This window comes from Typopeltis vanoorti, chromosome 4 (assembly GCF_054136105.1).
Source record: "Typopeltis vanoorti isolate ZY-2024b chromosome 4, IOZ_Tvanoo_1.0, whole genome shotgun sequence".
Classification (NCBI taxonomy): domain Eukaryota; kingdom Metazoa; phylum Arthropoda; class Arachnida; order Uropygi; family Thelyphonidae; genus Typopeltis; species Typopeltis vanoorti.
In genome coordinates, this window is record NC_143552.1 from 94178543 (window position 1) to 94202470 (window position 23928).

The window sequence follows — 23928 nt, forward strand, 5'->3', positions numbered from 1 at the left end:
TCTTCAGCTAGCTCCATTTCTTTACCATTCATTCTTCTTATGTTGATAATACCAATCTTTAACTCTGTAATGTTGAATTGGGGTGTATTTTCATATTTGTTCCAGTAGCTGACTTTTCGCTGTTCGCCCTAGTTCTCTGGCGAAAACAACGGAGGCCTTGTTTAACCGGGCGATGCCCCAGCCAGCATGAAATTTTGTCATGTTGTACCATCATTTTCTATATTGGTTTAAGCCAATAATAATACAATTTGGTTGGCTAAATCCCAAATTGCCAATCCATCCTCGTTCGTTCAGTATCCAGGTGGATACCCAACAGGATGCACCACGAGAAGGTGAGGAGTGGACATTAGGTCAGAAACCCTGGTCGGTTCTCTGCATTGCTTTAAAGGCTACGTGGAGGTCTCCTCTCAGTTATACAGCTTTGACCCTTAAGCACTCCCTGGAGGAACTTATATAATAATAATAATAATAATAATATCCCAGGTTTCGGCACCATCCAACAAAACAATTGTTGAAGTTATTGAAGAGTTAAAATGAAGAATTATAGTGACTGCACAGAAAATTAAAAGATGAAGCAAGAATAGACCAATATGTGCAAAATATGCAATTTCAACAGAACCAGCGTCAGTTCTTTCAGAGTCTCCAGAGAAATACAAATGCAAACAATCATTCACCAGAAAAAGAAGAAATGCTCTTTGGATAAATCTTTGGAAGACAATCTGGGATAATCCTCTTGAACACAATAAAGATGCCTCATGGATTAAAGAAATAGAATCAGAAATGAAACAAAAACAAATGCACAATGTCATTTTCACTAAAGAAATGGTCAGTGCACAACCTAGAAAATAAATAAATAAAAAAAAAAAACCGGAGTGCACTGGGCAATGACGAACGACATGAATTTTGGAACAAAAGTTGAAGCATCTAACCAATCTATATGATCAAATGGCAGAACAATTTAATTATTTGTTGCAGTCAGGCTCAGTGGAAGTCTGGATGATATCTGGGTGCACTTTTCTTTTCTTGAAAGATAAGGGGGCAGACCCAAGTAACTATCCCCCAATAACATGCCTACCAAGTATGCTTAAGCTGTTCACTGCAATCATAGCAAATTCCATATACCACTACTTAATGAGATAATCAGATTTATCTGATTGAACAAAAAGGCAATTTTCAAAAGTCCAGAGGGATAAAAACACCAGATCCTTATTAATAAAATGATTTTCAGAAATTCAAAAAGACTTAAACATGGCATGGATAAGACTTTAAGAAAGCATTCAATTCCCTCCTGCACTCCTGGATCCTAAAATCATTACAAATATTTGGAATTAGCAAAAGCATATGTTCCTTTCTGGCTGCTGCAATGAAATCATGGAAAACAACTTGAATAGTGAATAATGAACGATCCGGAGATATCAGCATTAAACGTGGAATTTCTAAGGTGATTCCTTGTCACCACTGCTCTTCAACATTTTTTGATACCTTTATCTATGATTCTGAACAAAACAAAACTTGGATATGAAATTCCTAAATGTAATATTAAAATTTCCCATGTATTGTATATTGGTGACCTGAAGTTATATGGAAAATCAGCCTAGCAAATCGACTCTTTACTGAACACATTTCGTATTTTCAGTCAGGACATCAAAATAGAATTTGGTGTAGAAAAATGCACAATTTTATCTATTAAACAAGGAAAAATTAATGATACTAGCAATTTTAATTTTGATCAAGAGAAATATATAAAAGCAATTTCAGCTGATGAACACTATAAATACCTAGGACTCCAGTTGTAAGTTAAATAATAGGCAGCAGCAGAATACACCAAAAGAGTTAGAAATATTCTAAAAACAAAACTGAATGGATTAAACACAATTAGAGCAATGAATTCTTGGGCTATACCAGTGATCCGATATACAGCTGGCATAATAGATTGGACAAAAGAAGACCTGGACAAATTGCACCTCAAAACTAGAAAATTAATGACTATGCACATGCATTACATCCACGAAGTGATGTTGATTGGTTGGACCTACCGAGGAGAATAGGTGGACGGGGTCTGCTGCAAGTGAGACAGACTGTGGAAGAAGGAGAAATTAGCTTAAAAAGTTACATCAACAGTAGCTCTGAGAAAATGCTTCAAGCAGTTACACAAGAGGGTCTTCTGAAATCAAAAGGAAACAAATACGATTACAAAAAGGAACAGCAAAATAACCAATATATGTGCTGGAAAAATTAACCTTTGCATGGTCAATTTCTTAGAGATACTGAGGAAAAAATTGATGTGAACAAGATGTGGCAATGGCTACAATATGGATATATTAAAAAAGAAACAGGATTTATTCTAGCAGCTCAAGAACAGGCATTACAAATTAATGCAATGAAAGCAAAAATTTTGAATATCAATAATAACAGCAAATGCAGATTATACGATCAGAAAGATGAGACTGTGGAACATATAATCAGTGCATGCAGCAAGATAGCTCAAACTGACTATAAATACTGCCATGTCAAGTGGCCAAAATAATTCATTGGCATGTATGATAGTATGACAGAGATAGTATCGGAAAATGAAACAGTAAAAATTCTCTGAGACTTTCGATTATAAACTGATCGGTATTTGGAACATAATAGACTTGACATCACAATTGGTGATGTCAGGTTTGGATTATCGATATCACAGTACTCAATGATAACAACATTAACAACAAAGAACTGGAAAAAATTACTAAATATCGAGAGGCAAACGAAGTTGGCAGGCTTTGGCTTAAACACTAAAATTATTCCAATTGTTTTCAGTGCACTTGGTGCAATTTCAAAGAAGCTATCCAACTATTTACAGCGATTAAACATCAACGAAGTGACCCCATATGACCTACAAAAAACAGAATTACTTGGAACAGTCCATATTTTATGACGCTACCTGATAGACTATTCTTGGGTAGAATCTGAATTGTTCTATATCACCAGTCAAATTGTTGTTTAAATCTTGTTTTGATTGTGTATCAATTATGTGAATAAATAAGAATAATATGGGATTTACTATAGTTTGTTATGGGGATGGGGGGGATATGGGGTATCAGTATTTTTTTTTTAATCCATTGGGGACCAGAGCTATTGGCAAAGAACGTATCGTGTATGTAGTTCGGATTAGTGGTTAGAGCAGTTATTATAATGCATATTGTTGTATGGAATCATAACAAGGTGGCACTGTGTGCGTGTGTGTGTGTGTATTAGAACCTGTAGCCAAACAAAGAATGTCATTTACATAGCATAACCAAAAATATTTCCATAGGGCAGAGTTTAAAGTTATCTCTTCAGATATTCCTAAGAAGTTAGTTGGGAGGCAGAAGCAAGTAAAAGTTTGTTTTAAAGCTTTATTCATTTAATTTTATTGAAAAATGATAACTTTTTTTTTTTTTTTTACATTTTTTCATCAGAATTATCATCGCTATTTGACAATGTTTGCGAACTGGTGTGAAATCACTTTCATCATTAGAAGAGATAGTCAGTGCATCAGATCTGTATGGTAGAGGATGATTCTTCTCAAACAGAATTAGCTTCACTCTCATTCTGTGTTGGTTTCTTTCTTCGGATGATGTAATCAGTGATTAAACTTTGCTATGACGATTTCACTAATTTCTTATACAGCTCATGATATCCAGACATACAGTTCTTTAGCTCACGTTGGAATTTAAAGGCTCGTTCAGAATTTGTGTCATTAACAAGATAATGATTTTCCAATTTATTGCACAGTTCAAGATCTCGAATTATATTTGCAGTGAGGGGGACAGGTTTTTCTTCCACTTCACTATCATTTTCTGGATCTTCGATATCTAAAGTTAATTGATATCCAATAATATCATTGTTTCAGCTGATAATGTAGATGTTTGAACTGATTGCACTGTTTGCAACACATCCAGGCCAAGCTGCTTTCCATCAGGCATTTAAAGTTTGTGGTCTTTTTTCAGCGATAGCAGATGCAACATGATTTCAAGTCCAAGATATAAATTTTTTTTCCAAATGTCGGTTATTGTTAATGACCAATTTTCTAGTTTATCCAATATAAATTGAAAAGTGTGCTTAATGTAATGTTTTTTAAAAGTAGCAATTATGCCTTGATCTAATGGCTGAATAATGCTTGTTGTATTGAGTGGAAAAAACACTACCTGCACATTTGAATGTTCTAAGTGCAGATGACTTGGTGCATTGTTAACAATTAATAAAACTCTAAAATCGAGAGCTTTTTTGCTTCATATATGTCTCCACTTCTGGTACAAAGCAATTATTGAACCATTCAGTATATAAAGCAGTTGTTACCCAGGCCTTTGTATTAGCCATCCAATGTACCGGCAGCTGTCTTAGAGATCGATTTACTAGGAGGGATTTCAACATTCGATCCCCTGATGCATTGCTACAAAGTAACAACGTTACTCAATCTTTGCTTGCTTTAAACCCACTTGCTTTTTTCTCAGACTTTGCGATGTAAGTTCGGCTAGGCATTTTCTTTCAAAACAATCCTATTTCATCAGCGTTAAACACTTGATCGGAACAAATTTACGATCTTCAATAATTTTAGCTAACTTCTCTTGAAAATTTTTGGTGGCTGCTTCATCTGCTGCTGCTGCAACCTCGCCTGTAATCTTCACGTTATGAAGTGCATTCCTTTTTAAAAACCCGGTTATCCATCCTTTGCTAGCCGAAAATTCTTTATCAGCCTGGGAAGCAGAAGTAGATGGCTCCAATTGCTTCATCTTTGAAACCGAAGAGCTTTTTGTTTAATTAAATAACCACTTATAGGAATTCTTATTTGAGTTAATTCTTCAATCCAAATTATGAGCACTCATTCCGTTTTTTTCTAATAAAGCACCCCTTCAGTACGATGATAATTTGGCACTTAGTTTTATGCCAGAAATGACAGATTTTCTTATTGCGACTTCATTCTTTTTAATTTCTCTTATAGTAGATTTGCCTAAATTAAAATGTTTACTGATCGCTGTAGATCCTTCTCCTTTTGCTAAGCGATCTAAAATTGCAATTTTTATTTCCAAAGGAATTGCTTTTCTTTGGTGCTTTTTTTTTTTCTCCATTGGGCCAAATTAAACCTTTAAAATAAAATTAGCAAAATTTAGACTTACAATAATGAAAAGACAAACACTTACTCATATGCAAAATCCATAATGTACTGCAACACGCTGTTCATTATGTACAACAGGGAAACCACGAATTAGCATGAAATATGCGCTGCATAAAAAAGATATGCATAAAAAGAGACCCATGTGTATATAATTTCTTGGTATCTTTGATTTATAGGGGATAGCCTTTATTAGCAGGTATTCACTTGGATACTAAACAAATGAAAATGGTCCACAGTTTGGGACTTAACAACCAAATTGTATTTGTTATCAGCTAACACTGAAATCATAATTTATGATACAACTTGGTGAAGTCATGCCAACTGATATATCTCCCAGTTAAATGAGGTCTTTGCTGTTTTCATCTGGGAACCAGGCAGACATTGAAAAAATCAGCTTCTGGAACAAATTCTTCATCAGTAGAATTAAAGATTGATTCTGTTAGTGTAAAAAGTAGCAATGGAAAAGAACTGGCAGAAGCAATAGAGAGGTATTTAATAATTTCACCAGGCAGACATAAAAAAAAATACTCAGTAGTCTTGATATCAATAAGTCTCCTGGCCCTGATGGCATTCCTCCAGTTGCATTAAATAAAAACTTGTTCTCAAGAACTTACACCCATATTGTGCCATCTCTTTAAGCCATCATATTCATCTGACATCTATATAACTGCTTAGAAGCAAGCTTTTATGTCCAGCAGTTTCCAAAAAGGGAGATAAAAGTCAACCATCAAGCTATTACCCTGTTTCTCTTACCTCAGTACTCTCAAAAATAATGGTAAAGATCAACTGCTTAACTACTTGGAGACTCATTAGTTACTTAGCAATCACAAATATGGAGATGCTGTAATTCTCATTCCCAAGCATATCTCCTAGCCAACCTCACCCACCTTTAAACAAGCCATATTTCCAAGGCATTTGATTGAGTCTAGCATCATAGCCTTCTTATCAAGCTACCATCTTATGGTATGCCAGCTTCCTTGCCAGTTGTTCTGCAAGTCATGAAAGATGATTTTCTTTCATCCGATTTTACAGTTAATGTTGATGTACTTCAGGGCTCTGTGCTTTCACCTACGCTCTTCCTCCTACATATCAATCCCTTCTCTCTGACATCCACTCCTATTCACACAGCTTTGCTGATGATAGTACTCTCTGCTCCTCTTTTTCATTTTTAAAATCTTGTGTTTGGGTAATTCATGCTTCAAGATCTTCTTTAACCAATGCCTTAAACTTTGATCTTCTTGCCATTCTCCAGCAAAGTGGAGATAACCTGGTGCTACCAAAATGTAATCCTTTAGCTTGGAATTATTTTTCATTGTAAACAGTACCTTAGAATATTGTTCTCAATTTGGGATGGGGCACCTAGGACCTTCCTCTGAATACTTGATTGTATTCAGAAGAGTGAGAACAACTGCTTAATTGATGATCCTCTCTCACTCACTCACTGATTCACTCCAGTCACTTTCTCATAGATAACTGTGTTGCTGCATTGTCTTTTCCATAGCTATATCCTTGGGCACTGCTTCACTGAACTAGTTACTACTGCTCTATTTTCTTTTAATCTAGTATGAACTCAAGCAGCTGCTGGTTCACACCCATATACAGTTCAGCTCCAAACTTATTCTTCAAGATGGGTCAGTTATAAACCAATTTCTCATCCTCCATCTCTGCTCTCTGGAATGGCCATCCCAATACTGTTTTTCCTAATGATTTCAGCCTTAAGGTCTTAAACACATCAACAAATTCCTAAAATATATATATATATATATATATATATATATATATATAAACTTTGCAAGGTTCAGCAATGTTGTATTGTGGCAGTTCCCCTTTCCTCTGCTTTTCCAACTCATTTGCTTTTTACTGTAAAAAAAATAAAATAAAAATAAAATAAAGTGACTTACTAAGATAAAACCTCCCTTTGACAGAATCATGCTGTTCCCCATTGAGTATCATATTGCTATCCATCCATTCCTGAATTCATGCCCTTAATCATCACTCTTGAGATAATAAGTAGCTTATAATTTGCTATCTGAGTCTAGCAACTTTTATGTAAGGTTCCACTCCTTGGGGCACTGACAGTTTTCGTGCATTTTTTCTATAACAATCGTGCTGATATCCCATGTATCCCTGGATTCACAATATTTCTTAATATCTTATTTTAATTTCTTAATATCTATTTCTTAATATCCTAAACTCCTAGAGTTCATGTACCGATAGCTTGATCCTTGTCAGATTGGTCACTGCCTTATCTCCACTTGGATGATACACACTTATAAAGTGATCGCTCAGCTATTTTTTTCTGCTTCTGTCGTTTTCCTGCCATCAGCAGTACTAAAGGTTTCCTTCATAATGATTTTTAGGATTCTCTTTGCCTTCAGCTAATTTTCTCTCATAATCTGATTTTTATTTCTTCAGCATGCTGGTCATCACTCTTCTTTGCTTCTGCTTTATATAGCTCATAACCCTACTGTTCACCTTTCTTATATATCCACCATAATCTTTTTTTCTTTAGCAGTTTTTGCTTAATGATGCTACTCATCTATTTAACTCCTACCTGGTTTATCCTTCCAACCTTACACATGCAATCTTTAACCACCCCTTTATTGTTTCTCATCAATTACTAACATCCTTCCCTTGCAGTTTCTTAAGCCATGGCACTACTTCAAGCTGACTCCAGAATTTGTCATAATCACCAGCTTTTGTAGTTCCATATATACCTCCTCTTAATTGAAGATTCTACATGCTAAGGCACTTCCCAGGTCAAGACTGCATGATTACTCTCACCAGTTGGAGGCAAAGTGGTCACCTTGTTATGGACAAATTCTTTGATGCTATCACCAGATCCAGTTACTTGCAAACCCACATGCTGTTTCAGGTAATTATCTCTCAATAGCTGTATAAATTCCATCTTTCTCTCCATGTGCCCATTCATCCTTCCAGTTTATCTACATGGAGATGGAAGAGCTTTTCTTTCTGGAAATTCATGTTTTTCATTCCACTAAAAAGACAAACCAGTCGTCAGAATACACACAACAGAAATACTCTGGCCTCATAGCCTGGTCCCCATTACTCAACCTGTGATCATTGAGGCAATTTTGCCAATGCAGGTCCACATCTCTTTTTGTTTCCCTTCCCCTTCCTAGCATGTAGCAACAATCAACTGGATATTTTGTCTTCATTGAGTTGCTAATGACAGCAGAAGAATTGCAAAAGTAGGAGTTCCTGCTGAACTTCTGTTATCATTATCAATTCTACCCTCCCCAGTTCTGTTCTCTATCATCATTCATTGAAAACATGATATCCTTACACTCTATTCTTGTGACAATATTTTCATTTATCAACTAAGTCTCATTTGATGCCTATAATTTTTAGGTCAGTTCAGGCGAACTGCCAAAAACTACCCACTGTTATTCCTGATATCTCTGACATTATCCCTTTTGGATCCATATGTACCCTTGAATTTTTTAATGAGTATCTCACTAAAAGATTCCAGGGACTTGTGTAGTGAGTGTGAGAATAAGTGTCCATTTACCTCAAGAGAGCCTACCAGCACAGGTTCATCTGCAGTTTGCTTCCTTGATTGTACACATCTTTCTCTTGCTAAACAAAATATTCTCTGATACATAATTCCAAATTCATTAAAGTGCAATTCATCAGGTACATTCAAGTCATCAAATGCATTCCAAATACCTGGAAATTTTATACCATCCCTCCTACACAACCTATACATTTACTTATTTATGACTGTGGTCCTCCTCAATTCACCCCTATCATATCTTAGTAAGAGAATTGCAAGGTTTACTTCTTCACTTTTTTTCCTGCTTCTAATAACTGTTTCATATCTTCTTGCATCTCATACTTCTTCTTCATCATCATCATCATCAAATTCTTGCCATGTACCTTTTACATTTTGAGTGCATTTTAGCATTGCCCTAAACCATGCTCTTGACAGGGAAATTATGTTAAATGGTTTTTAGTTCATTGCTGGGAAAGTGATCATTTTTGTTTCTTTTTATTGCTAATTTTGGTATATAATTTCTTATTATTTTTCATCATCATCATCATCATCAAATTCCTGACATGTACCTTCAAGGGATGTACAGGATATGATAGTACTACATGAAAAATTTACTTCATTACTAACTTCCTATCTACAATTTTCCTCCAAATTAGTCTTACTTGTCAAGACTCCAACATCATCAGATCTTATATTTTTATCGTCTAAGGTACTTTGTACCGTATCAATCCATCTATATCTTGGTCTTCCTCTGGGTCGTTTTCCTGCCAATCTGGCAGAGAACACTTGTTTTGCTAATTCCATACTTTGCCTTTTTAAATCATTTGGCTTAAATTATTAACTTTTCTTTGAAATCTGATGGCATTACTGATCTTTAATCTTTGCAATGAAATAATGATTCTGTCATATTCTCTTCACAAAGATCCCTGATCTCTTCTCTGCTATATCACTTGCTAGACCCACTTTTCCAAACAATCTAGGTCACACTCTGTCCTGTGAAAGAACATGTAAATGTGCTGTTTCATTCATTCAAGCCACCTTGTTATTCTCCTTATTCTTCACATCTCTTGAGGCATTATTCTTCTGACTTCCTTTCATCATTTATGATTCATTCAGCCTCACCACTTAGTTCTGTATTCTTCTCTTTTTTTCTCTACAATTTTTAACAACCATTCATCATTAAAATTTAAAATTAAATATCCTGAATAATGACATCTGATCCCTTTTTGTCCTGGTTTGTTTTGGCTCCATTAGCAGCACTAATAATATATATATATATATATATATATATATATATATAAATAAGCTTATAGGCAATCAAACACTGCACGCTGAATTAAAAACCACATAATATGCTGAAGCTAATAAAAATTATGCCTCGCTAATTAAAAATAAATATATGGCACCAACCTTCCTTCACAACAAGTAGTAGACACAAACTGCAAATTGCAGTCAGGAATTGTATCTTTTATTATAGTAATCTGACATTGAGGCTTCTGTTATGCTAAATTGCCTATGCTTCTAATAAATTATCTTTGAATCATAACTTGGAAAAAGGAATTCTTGATAACAGATTATCTGCTAATAATTGAAACAATTCACTATATGAATTGTTTCAGTTATTTTTTCTGAAATTATTATTTCAGTTGTGAACTGAAAAAATTCTAAAACTGTTTATTGATTATCAAACTATTTATTGATTACAAAAATAGTTATGCTTCTCTATATGCAGCTGTAATTCCTGATAGCAAAATATAAGTATACTTTTACAGCTTGGCTGTTGATGAATTCTTTAACAAAGCAATCTGCATCTTAGATTAATGCTTATTATTAATAGAATAACAGAAATTATTCTCTCTCTCTCTTTCTCTCTCTCTCTGTGTGTGTGTGTATAATGGTATTATAATTACTAGTAAAAGAGTGCATGTCTTGGGGTAAAGATTTTAGTTATTGTCAGTTTAAGTTGTTTGTTACGCATTGTATTTGTATATTGTTAGCATGCAGCAAAGAAAAAGATTGACTTGTGTTTGCAACTGTGCACTTATAAATTTGCCTTTATATGTGACATGAGTGCTTTATACAGAAAACTTTCTGAACAGCACAGCAATTATGTTTCCAGCTATTGCTTGGAAACATCACTTAGGGAAACTGATGTTTAACACTCAAATGAAGTAATTAACTTGGGATTGATTTTGGTAAGAATACCAAACATTAATGAAGTAATCATTCTATTTTGTGTAGTACAGAGTAAAATCAGTTTTAAATTCAGAAAACTTACTGTATAATAATCTGGATTCTTGAATTTTAAATAATTATCTTTGAAATTTTTACTTGTTTTAAAACTTGATTTTTTTAAGTTGTGCACACAGTATGACTTAGTTAAGATTGTGAGTTTAAGCATTGCTTTAGTAATGAAACTTGGGAAAAGTTGGATTAAGTATTTTATGATTACTGTGGAGTAATTCTTTTTGGTTTATCTACAAGGAAAATTATATGTAAAGTACCTGACATGTAATTTCTTTATTTCAGATGTATTACACTGAGATTCATACCTGGTAAAATTATCCATGTTTATAAATTATTGGATATATGTGCTTCTTTTATATTTAAGAATTTGCATTTGTCCAGAAACTTCTTATTTACTCATAAATATTACTTGTAAATGATGTATGAATGCATTTGTTAAAAAATAAGCATTTTTTTTTTTCTTTTGTAATGGGATATGTGTTCTTGTTCATATGCACTGATTACATCTGATTTGGGTGAATACTTATCATAGTAGTTTGCTGAAGAATCTTATATGAGAGTGAGTTAGGGATATCAGCATCTAAATATGTAATGGCAAGGTAGATTGTCATTAATGATGCAAAAGTCTGTATAAATTCAGGTGTAAATTATGATATTCATAATAAAAAAATTTAATAAAGCTGCCAAGTGAACTGCCAAAAACTACCCACTCTTATTCCTGATACTACTGGCTGTTCATACTATTTGTTGTAGTTTACTAAAGAGCCTTACGAGAGAGAATCAACATTTGAATCTATAATGACAAAGTAGGTTGTTATTAATGAAGCAAGTGTCTCTATAAAATTTGGTGTAAATTGTAATATTTATAATAAAAAGTGTCGATGAATCTGTTACTCTCATAGTATTCCTGGAGTATGAGTATTTATACTGTTATACTGGAGGTGTTATGTAATAAGAATAAGAAAATACAGTACTGTGTTGCTGCATGAAGTAGCATATTTCATATTCAAGGCAACTATTGAGGCAGAATGGATTATTTTTACTAAAGTCTTGGTAGAATCCTTGACACAAATTTATTTATAATTATTTTAATAATAAAATATATGATACCTTGATGTTGAATGCAAAATATTCTACTTCATATAGCAGCATATTAAAATAATAAATTCTAAATTTGATTTATATACATTACATAAAAGAATTTCTTTTAATTTTCTTACTTAGATTTCAAGTGAAATAGAAACAGATCTTGATGGTTCAGAAGATTTGCAGCCATTAGATCATTTAGAGCAAAGATTCTTAGAAATGAAGCTTCATCAGCAACAAAAGGAATCAGAAGAAGATTCACGTTGGTTGGCTGAAGAAGAAGGTCATTTTGTACCAATTCCTGTAAGTTAGCACAAATGTATTATTTATTTATTTTATTTTTTTTTTTTTCATTATAAAGTATTCAGAGCAAGTTAAATAATATATAGCAATTTTAAAAATAATGCACATATCCCAAAGTACCTCCTGTGGTTCAGTTGCTTGCTGAGAGAGAAAAACTGTTACAATTCTGTTGATGACTGGAAGAAATTTTTCTCAAGATTTTTGCAATGGTTTTTCATTCTCTAAAAACAAATAAATTGGCTTTACTTTTCACAGTTTACAAAAATAATATGCATAGAATAAACAAGTCACTTGCTATTCCTGTTTATATGTAGACCAAAATAGGATGTTGCCAAAGGACCGTATGCTGCTTGAAAAATTCATTCTGTATTGAATTCTTTTCAACATATAGTTTCAGAGTGAACATAACATAGAAGTTTACAAATAATATTCTTTCAGGCAACTATGACAATTTTTAAATACAGTATGCTCAATTTCTTGGGTGAATGAAATGAACATGTATACACAGTTGGAAAATTCAGATTAGTGGATTGTAATAATCATATATATGAAACATTTGTACCAGTAGAAAAATCTGCATTCTCTGCTGAAAAAAAAATCTTTTGTGTATCATATTTAATGGATACTAATTAAGTTAAAATCATTGTCACACAACAACTACACTGGTTTTGAGCAATGGAGCCTGAGTGTATTTTATTATTAATTTTCAGATCCACTCAAGGATGATGTTGGTCCAGGTCAAGAGGAATTCACTGAAGCAGTAAACAACTAAATTGGTAAATACAGAAGTGAAAGTGAAAACTGTTGAACCACAAACAGCTTCTTGGAATAAAATAGCTGAAAATGCACACATGCCAAGCTTATACATTACAGGTATAGAAAATGCTTTGTAGAAACTTGGCAAATAAATATAAAGGTCTTCATAAATGTAGAAATGACATCACAAATAAAGATAGGCTTATAAGCATGTGATACAAATACTGGAGCAGAATATGTTGATGTAGGGAATATTAAAAAAAAATACTGTTCAACAGATGAAGTTAACTTGAATGAATGAACAGCCAAGAATTGCAGTTGTTATTGATTAACCAAATCATAAAGAAACAGTAAGGAATAGATTTCTTTCCTGGAGTCGGAAGCTTTTCTGACAACCTTAGAGTCATATTGCAGAGTGTGTTAATTCTGCAGGTCAAAAGTTATTACCGTTTTCTGCAAATTAAAGAAAAAAAAAAGTGAAATTTTATCTGAATAAGATTTATGATAGCTGCCAAGATATAAATTTCCTGGTGATGAGTACAATTTCAATAAAATAAGGAAATGTTTGATAGAAGTACTGATTGATTTCCACATGCTAGCTAAAGTTGCTTTTGATGCATATCAGCAAGCTCCATGTATTTATTAACTTTATGAAGCTGCTACTGAAAGGAATTCAAGTGATCTGTTGAATTAAATTGTTGTTTACTAGTAATTTTTTAAGATGAAAATTTCATCTCTCTGTTGCAAATTGACTTCCTGGCTTTGGCAGTAAATGTTAATTGTGTCATTACAATTCAAAATCAGCATGAAAAACTGAAATAATCCCAAGTTAATATTAACTACTGTTTTTTGGAATTGATAAGATAGCAAGTTTCTAATTTTATACACCTTTTTTCTCTCCCCTTGAGGTTACTCATAGCTCATTATAATCTGGCATAATATAGCAACTGATACTGAATTATGGTAGCATTAAGTAGAAATGAATGTTTTTGTCGTGGTGTTTTTTTATGCAGAAGAGTATTTTTATGAAAGTGGAGCTTATCAACTCGGCTCTGCAGCTGTTTTCCATACTTCAAGAATAAGTAGTATAACCACAAACTTTTTTATACATTTGTGTAATAGTTTCACAGTGTCTTTTTTTTTTTTATTCCTTCAAAACTAGTAGGTTGAAATAAACAAAAGAGTGTGGATGTGCTTAGTTATTCTTAAAGTGAAAATCTGTTCATTTTTCTAACTTGACAAAATATAATCAGATATATTATTTATTTATAATTTGTTATAAAAAGTGAATTCAACATGAAATATGCATTGAATATTTACAACAGAACCTGATTTTATTTGGGCAGTGGTTTGGTATAAAGGCATTCATGACTTTAAATTTTTCAGGAAATGACAACGTTATACTAGTATATTAATTAAAAAAACTTAAATCAATACCTTCTTATATTTCGGCAGTGTTACATTGTCTTCGGGGATCACAAAACTATGATATGTGCATGCAAGCACTAACACTGAGCAAATGAGGCTGAAGAAGGCAACTGAAGTTGGTCCTATCAACTTCAGTTTATACTTCAAGATAACTCAATTTAGCCCACTAGGCTAAATTGGGTTATCTTGGCTGTTGGGCTGATGTTCTTAGGATGCAACCTTCCCACATTTGGAGCAGTCTCATGCATCCTTTTTTCCAGCATATTCTGTGGTGGGTATCTGATGCATGGTCAGCAAGTCCTGAGTGGCTGTACTGGTGAAACCAGATGTAGTCTTTGTGTTCAAATATCCTGATATTAGCTGGTCCTGCCTGTTTGGCCATAGTAGGACAGTTTACAACTGCAAGGGACTTGGTATACTCCACGTAGGTCTAGGGGCAGTGGCTAGTCTTTGGTGGAGCAGATAAGGGATGCCAATTTCTTATATGGTTTGTAGCAGGTAGTCAGGTCATATTTTTTTTAGGATTTTTGTTAGTTTTTATGACGTACGCCGGATATAAGGAATGGTGATAGATTTAGCTTAATCTCTGTTGTGAAGGGTGGGGGGGAAGGTTGTGGTTAACTGGGTTTAATATTTTCTAGATTTTTGGGGGGTTGTAGCCATTGGCTAAGAAGTTGTGAAGGATATGGTTAAGTTCACTAGTTAGGTCATTGTTATCTGAACAGGTTAATTTAGCCCTGTTATGTAGAGTTTTTATATTCCCATATAGTTGTTGGGGGGGGGGGGGGGTGATTGCTGGTGAATGTATCTGCATGTATGGGTTAGTTTTCTATGAACAGAGAAAGCCAGGAATCCATCAGGGTGGCATGTAATCACAGTGTCTGGGAAAGGGGTGATTGTTGGTGAATGAAGGTGGTCTGAAATGTTCTCGACCTAAAACAAAAAAATGAATTATAATTTCAAAATTATTTTTCAGCATAATCTCCCTTAAGACTAATACATACCATTAATGCTCCAGCGCCATTATCCCATCCCTGTAGCGGTTCTCAGAAAGAATCTGCAAAATACTCCTCTACAGCTGCAATCACCTCTTGATTCAAAGAAAAACACTGACCAGCAAGGAAGAGTTTTAGTTTTGGAAACAGAAGTCAGAGGGAACCAAATCTGGGGAATAGGGTGGATGTTCCAATAATTCATATTGCAGATCCCTTAATAAAACCTTTGTGGGCAGGTGCATTGTCCTGATGAAAGATGATTTTTTCCTTCTGCAAACTGGGTCTTTTCTCACGGATTTTTTCACCTAGTCTGGTTAAAAGATTGGAATAATATTCCCCGGTTATTGGTTTACCCTTTTCAAAATAATTAATAAATAAAATACCTTTAGCATCCCGAAAGACCGATGCCATGACCTTTCCTGCTGATGGAACCGACTTTGTCTTCTTTGGCACTGAACAACCAGCTTCTGTCCACTGTTTTGACTTTGATTCTGGTGTGTTATGGTGAATAACACACCAGAATCCATAGTAATAAATCGATGCACAAAATCAGTTTTATTCTTGTTAAAACGCTCCAAGCACTGTTCAGGGATTTTCATGCTAGTGTGTTTTTGATCTGCTGTGAGCAAGTGCGCCGCCCATCTTGCGCTAAGCTTTTTCATATGCAATTCTTCATGCAAAATATATCCTATACGTTCTTTTGAAATGCCTATAGTCTCAGCAATTTCATGCATTTTGACTCGCCGGTCATCCAATACCATATTGTGCACTTGATCAATGATTTCTGGTGTTGTTACATTTTTTGGACGTCCTTTATGTGGATCATCTTCAAGGCTGGTACAGCCACGTTTAAACTCGGCAGCCCATTTCTTAATTGTCGAAAATGAAGGAGAAGAGTGCCCCTAAACTTTTATGAACTTCAAATGAATTTCTTTTGCCATTAAACCTTTTTTTTTTTTTTTTTTACAAAGAATTTTATAACCACACGGTACTCAATTTTATCCATTTCAAGGGATAGCGACAACAGTTTTGTTTCAGACAGCTGTATAAAACAAACTACTTGATAGAATGACTTGCAATGGATGCTTATGACAGATGTAATTTAGAAAAAAAAAATCTTGCCGATAGTGTTGCCATCTGTGGTCAAGGCCAAAAACTTCTCGGACTACCCTCGTATCTACCTGTATGGATTGGTTTTCTGTGAACAGAGAAAGCCAGGGATCCATCAGGCTGGCGTGTAATCAGAGTGTCATGGAAAGGGAGACTGTTGTTGTTTTCCTTTTCCAAGGTGAACTGGATTCTGGGAAGTTGATTGTTTAAGTGCGTTAAGAAGTTGTGGAGTGTATCCAAGCTATGTGGTCAAATTACGAAGACATCATCCACGTAGTGTAGCCAGACAGTGGGTTTTTGTGAGGCTGAGTTTAAGGCTTTTTCTTCAAAGGTCTCCACAAAGAAGTTGGCCAGGGTGGGGGGGGGAGAACCCATGGCTGCCCCTTATATCTGTTTGTAGAATTTTCCTTGCCAAACAAAATAACACGAGTTCTTGGTGAACTGAAATAGGGCTGAGATATCGGGAGGAAATTTGGCTTGGATGAAATCTAAGGTAAGGTAAGAGTGGGACATTTGTGAATAAGGAGGAGACATCAAAACTGACCATTATGTCAGTGTGTGTGTTGGAATGAGAAGTTTTCTATACTGACTTTAAAGCAGGCTTTTTTTATGTGTGAAGGTGTGTTGCCAGTATAATTTGTGAGCACTTTGGCTAATTTGTTTGTGGGGGAATCAGTGCCATCCACAAGACATAATGGCACATTCTTATTCCTGGAATCAGACTCGGCTCTAAAAAAACTTCCGAAACTTCAACAAATTTGGATGCATGAGACTGTCCCAAATTTGGGAAGCTTGCATCCTAAGAACATCATCCCAACAGCCACAACCCTATTTAGCCTCCTTATGAGGCACCTTTAGGACTCTAGGACCAACTTCAGTTGCCTTCTTCAGTCTCATTTGCTCAGTGTTAATGCTTGAGTGCAATATCATAGTTTTATGATCCCTGAAGATGGCAATGTAACATTGCCTTAATATAGGAAGGTATAGATTAAAGTTTTTTAATTAATATTCTAGTATACGTTGTCATTTCCTGAAAAATTTAGAGCAGTGTACAACCAACGTATAAGTTTATCTACAAAAAAAAGGCATTCATATATCTATGAAGCAATTAGTGACAATGCAGGTCAACCTGTATTGTCATTCTGCATTCTGTCATGGGCTTAACACTGTGGTGCCAATGAATAAATTAGATGAGATACCAAAGTCTAGCAGCTCAGATATTGCTTGAGTGCTAAACTTTAAAAAACAAGATACAAAAAAAAAAGAGAAATATATAAATGAGAATTTTAAATGCAGTGATTTCTAAAATTCTAAATTCTTTATTATAGACTGAATATTTTGTAGTGCTGTTCTCCACCAAAGTGCAAAAATATTCTCTTATTAGCATATTGCTTTAAAAAGTGAAACTGAAATATTGTCTTTTATAAATGCTTTTTATTTTCCCAAGAAGAGTATGTGAGGCTGTTCAGCCTAAATAACTTTTGAAGACTCAGGATGTAACCCAATCTCCTTCCTTAACCAATCGGATAGCTAGCCCATGGCCAGCAGTGATTTTTGATAAACATCTGGAGAGTGGAGAGAAAAGAGTATGGCAGACAACTGCCATAATTTTGTGGTCCTTAACATTATATATTACTATCTGAAATAGTTCAATTTCTACAGTCACTTTCGTGAGTTACAGAATTAAAAATCCAAGTTTCTAGGAGGGAAAACCCTACTTAAAACCCATGCCAGAGATAAAGTACTGGTCAAAGGAAGGACTTGGGTTTTTCTGTGACTGACAGAGTCGTCAGTAACGTTTTAGTATTACTTCGGTATTTTGTTGAGTGACTGGTCTTAGATTGAGATAACAGGATTTCTAGCCAATGAAAAAACTTTTTTTTCCTCCCTCATACAGAAAGACAAACTGCTGCCAGTCTTTGAATATCTTTGAAAGTTGATTGACGATGCTAAAAATAAGTGTGCAGGCAAGGGATAGCACATCGGTATGATGTAAGAATGATAGTTAACAGTGAAATGGTGGGTAGGATGCTCTGAGATCCTTCTTAGTATGGAATGACCAAGCTCTTTAGGCATGGAAAGGGTAATATGGAATTTTTAAGTGAAGAGTTCCTTTATTTTTTTTTTAAATGAAAGAATACAGTAGATCAAAAGTAGAAAATACCACTCACAGTGAACTTCACAAATTCCATCAGGTGATTCGGTTTGTATATATCATAACCATCACTATAAATGTGGCACAAGAAAGGAGCAAACTACTATCTTCTTCCCTTCTCTTACCCATACCCCATTTTGTAAACTTTTACTAAACCATAGCATCTGTGAAACAATAAATCACCAGGAAGAATTACAGAAACTGTTACTCAAGGAGCTTGATAAACTCTCAGATAAGCAAGTCTATGTATCATAAGCAAACTGCTAGCCTAATCTTATAACTCTTTACCCAAACCATGTGAGAATTTCACTTGATATTTGTCTTAGGATGTAGGGAATGGAAAGCACAAGTGTACCATTTTTCTATGGCATTCTTTTACTGCAATGGAAAAAGGAGAGATACATGTGTAACCATGTCATTTCATGCCTACATCAGTCGTGCTATTGCTGCAAGAGTATAGTGAGTGCAGTTGTAGGATGATATAGTCCTTGAATTTTAACCTCAAAAGCAAAGTCCATTTCAGCACTCACTGATTACATTATTGATTCACTATGTAACTGCCATACCACCTGAGATTAGCTCTACTAATCTCAGGTGGTATTATCACTTAAACAGAATGGGAGAGGAAAGATTAGCAAAACAAATGTTCTCTGCCAGGTTTGTAGGAAAAAGTCCCAGAGGGAGACCAAGATATAGGTGGATTGATATGGTAAAAAGTGCCTTAGAATTATAAGATCTGATAATGTTGGAATCTTGACAATCTAGGTAACAGACTGATTTGGAGGAAAATTGTAGATAGAAAGCTAGTAATGATGTAAATGTTTCATATAATACTATCATGTCCTATACACCCCTTGTGGATACATGTAAAGAATTTGATGATGTTGATGATATGTAACTACCTAACTTCAGGAATTATGTGGAACTAAAAAGGAAAGAAATTTGTCTTTAAATATTTCAAATTCAGTTTGAACATATCCAGGTGAACACATTTCCATACATATTGTAATTCCTTTACTGCATCCTTGATTAGTGAGCATTTCACATGTGTGGATACGTTGTGAGCATTGCATATGTAAGAGAATGATATGGAATATGTATTTCCATACTTCATTGTTTCTCTTATGCTGTTATAATCTGAAGTTTTTATAAGACTTATTTTGTCTTTTTAGTAATAATAAAAAAAAAAAAGACATTAATTCAAGGAGCTAGACAAGCTGATCCAGAGCAAGATTTCACAGACATCTATACAGTAAATAAGTGGCTTTTATCAACTGGGGCAGTCAGGATTCTTGCAGTTTTGTGATTGCTTTTTCCTGTTGTCTTTCATAATTACAGTCTGTGAAATCTCTTGAAAATACCTAGGTATTCATTAGCCAAAACAGTGTTGGTTGTGGCCAACCACAAGGGTTATATTATTGTTACTATCAGTTATGAAGTTGTTTGCATAGATATGAAGATTTTGATTTCCATCTCTCTATTCTGAATCAGAAAAAGACATCAATATATAAAAGTTCTGAATTTCTTGCCTTAAGAAACTTTTACATTACATTATTGAAAATTGCCAAAGCATAATAGAAAAAGCATCTGTCTGCAAATATTTTGGTTGGAAAATAGGTGCAAAGCTATTCATTTGAATTTAAATTGTAGTTTGAATTGTAGTGAATTATGAAATTTTCAGATGATGAAAAGATAGCAGTTATTGTCCAGGTGTATTTTAAGATATTGTTGTTCATTGTGGCTTGCTCAAGAAAAGTCAGTAACTGGTTCTGTTTTTTCGAAAATGGCCTTCCATAAAACCAGAAATGTGAAAAATGCCCAATAACTGGTAGACTTGCTTTAAGATTTGATGCAGAATTATTTTTAAGAATTATCAGAGTGATCTTGGAGGCATTAAATGACTCACTGTGTTTTGCAACACCAACTAAAGAGAAGGTTAAGAAAGAATTTAGTTATATGCCTGTGAAATTCAATTATAGTATGCTTAACAATTTCAGAAGGGATATGCAGTTTAATAACTTTTTTTTTATCAGTATAATAAAAGACAGACTTGCCGAATTCATCAGTGATCCAATCCAATCCATGAACAGTGTGGTTGTGGTGGTATGGAGTAACTACACAAATAATTGGATCTGCACTACTGAAAGTGGATCCCTTTTATAAATGCTTGAATTATGAACTCTTGAAATCATTAAATGTGCTTAATCACTTTTGGTTGTAATTGGGTATAGTACTGAGAGAAATTCTATGCATGCCGATGTAACAGTGATTTCTCTTGATATCTGACTATCTAGAATCTTAAGTGAGCAGTGCAGATATCTCGAAAAGAAATAGAAGTTATCGCTACATTCATGAGAATTTTACAATTGTAAATAGCATGAGAAACTTTCTTTTGGATTTATTAGGATTTATACAGTCGTCGACAAGTTTTGCCAGCTTAAGTCTGTCTGGCTTCTTCAGGACAAGAAATGGGTACACTAACGTTACATGCTAAAAAAAAAATGGAGTAACAACAGTTAAATTAATTAAAATAGAAATGATGTGTAACATCAAGAGCATGGAGCATGTATCTTAGTCATTGTTTGTTGATCGCGTTTTATAGTTTTTTGCGAAGTTGAGTTCTGCTAAACATAGTGAATTTATTAAGCTTTTCCAAATGTCTTTTAGTATCACGCCTTGATTTCTGTTGAGATTGTCTCCTGTCCGGAGTACCACTGCAGCTTCTTTAAAGTTTCTACATCTGAAATCTTCTTCAATGTACGGCATGGAGCTGTTGTCCCAATCAATGGAGTGGTTCAAAATCGAGAAATGATGGGCTAATCCTGAGGTATCTGTTCTGTTGTTGTTGTTGCCATCTTCTATATGTTCTTTTTTTTTTCAGATTTCTAGGCTTCGTGATTAGCCCATCATTTCTCGATTTTGAACCACTCCATTGATTGGGACAACAGCTCCATGCCATACATTGAAGACGATTTCAGATGTAGAAACTTTAAAGAAGCTGCAGTGGGTATAGCAGTTACAATTGTAAATAGCATCCTCTCTGTAGAACACAGTAGGATATTGACTAAAATAATTCTTTTTTTTGCCAAGTGGATAGTGTCTTCACATTCCAACCTACTGGCTGTGGGTAGATGATTTTCAACTTCTTGAAAATGGGTTGGCAGTGGGTTGAAAGCTTCTTCAGACCATTCATTAAGAAGGTAGCAGTCTCATCCATGTTCCTTGCTTGGTTTCTGTAGTTCCTGGATTATTTAACCCATAGCCTACCCATGATTGCTTATGTGATACAGGTTTATGGTAGAGGCAGGCACGTTAATTGGCAAGAGCAATATCATTGAAACAGATAGCTCTGTGATGTGTGTTAGCATTTTTAGATCGAAATGGCAAAAATATCTACATGATGGAGCCAAGGCACTAGTTTGAGTAGGGATGTGTTGAGTGATTGGTTCTCTAATTGTTCTGTATAGAAAATAACCAGAGGGGAGGAAAAGAATGAACCCATGGCTGTCCTCATTTGTATATTTTTCTATTTCATGTGAAATAACGAGCACGTACTGTAAATTTGAATATTTTGAATATCCTTGAGAAATAGGACTATCAAATGAATGGTCTCAGTTTATGGTACACTACAAATCATGAAATATAAAAGCTAGAGGAGACCTCCACATAGCCTTTAAAGGAATCCGAAGAATCTACCAGGGCTTCTGACCAAATATCCAATCTCACCATCTCATGGTGCACCCTGTTAGGTATCTACCTGGATACTGAACAAATGAGGATAGGTTGGCAGTTTGGTATTTAGCCAACCAAATAGTATTCTATTGGCTTAAACCACAAATAAAATGATCTAGAACATGACAGAATTTCATGCCAGCTGGGTCGTCACCCGGTTAAACAAGATCCTTATTGTTTAACCAGGGAATCAGCGCGAACAGTGAAAAATCAGTTACTGGAACAAATCCTGAAACACACTCTAACTCAACATCACCAGAGTTCAAGATCAGTACTATCAACATAAAAAGCCTGAATGGCAAAGAAATGGAACTAGCAGAAGAATTGGATAAGTACCAGATCTGCATAATAGAGGTGACTGAAACAAAAAAAAAAAAAAGAAAAGAAAAAGACAAAAACTGCTGAGATATTTCTAAGTAATAAATACAAAATGCTATATTCAGGAAATGATAATCAAGGAAAAGGAGTAGCTATAGTATTTAACACTAAATACGAGGCTAATCTTCTTGAATAGCAGGCAATATTGAGTAGAGTAATGTGGGCAAATGTCAGAATGGGGAACTGGACAATGAGACTTATTTGTGCGCATGGTCCCATAGAAGGTTCTACTAAGATAGAAGTGGAGGAATTTTTTGGGGACATTACAGAAAACAGCTGACACAATGAAAAGGAAAAGTTGGTCCTTGTTGGGGATCTAAGTAGCGGAGTAGGAAATGATTGTCAGACATTACAAAAATATTTTGGAAAAATTTGGAGAAAAGAGCAAAGCTAATAATAATGGCAAATACCTGTTGGATTTCTGCTAAGGACATGGACTGGTTATTACTAACACAATGTTCCAACATAAAAATGTGCATAAATTCACATGGAGAGGCATGGAATAAGAAAAGTCTCTTATTAACTATGTTATGGTTGATAGTAATGTTTTCCCACTGGTGCAGGACACTAGTAGTGTTCAGAAGATTTGAAATTGAAGTGATCACCATTTAGTCTTGAGCAGGATAAAATTGAATTTCATATTGAAAGAAGAACATGTAAGAAAGTTTAAAAGCGAATAAATGTTGAGCAGCTCTCAGATATGAACTGTAGACTAAAATACACAAACATTATTCAAGAAAAAAATGATAGTTTGTGAACAAAAACCAAACCTTGGAGATTCAGTGGCAAGCCCTGAAGAAAACATTAATTGATTCAGCCAGAGAGGTACATGGTGAGATCGTCTGCAAGGATAGAAAAATCAGAATTCCATGGTGGACACATGAAATTAAAGAGGCAGTGAATGAAAAGAAGAAAGCATATCGAAAGTTCCTATTGAATAAGTCAGGTTGTGCTCTTAGAGAATACAAAGAAAAATGTAAGAAAGTTAAATACTGTGTAAAATAAGCTAAATAAAACTCATGAGAAGACTGGTAAGAAATAGAAAATTAATATCAGGAAGGTGGCAAAATATTCTGGAGGCTGT

At 34.5% G+C, this 23928-nt stretch overlaps 1 protein-coding gene across 5 annotated transcripts in view; it reads left to right on the plus strand.

Moving 5' to 3' along the window:
• Nucleotides 1-23928, plus strand: part of LOC150107502 (focal adhesion kinase 1-like) — a 496861-nt gene that overhangs the window by 383414 nt on the left and 89519 nt on the right. For 4 of the 5 annotated variants that reach the window (XM_090391922.1, XM_090391925.1, XM_090391923.1 and 1 more), the window contains one exon: nucleotides 12126-12290. In XM_090391922.1, coding sequence (XP_090248048.1) covers nucleotides 12126-12290 — 165 coding nt within the window. Of the gene's footprint in view, nucleotides 1-12125; nucleotides 12291-13000; nucleotides 13067-23928 lie in introns of all 5 variants that reach the window. The other variant, XM_090391926.1, reaches the window with a different exon arrangement.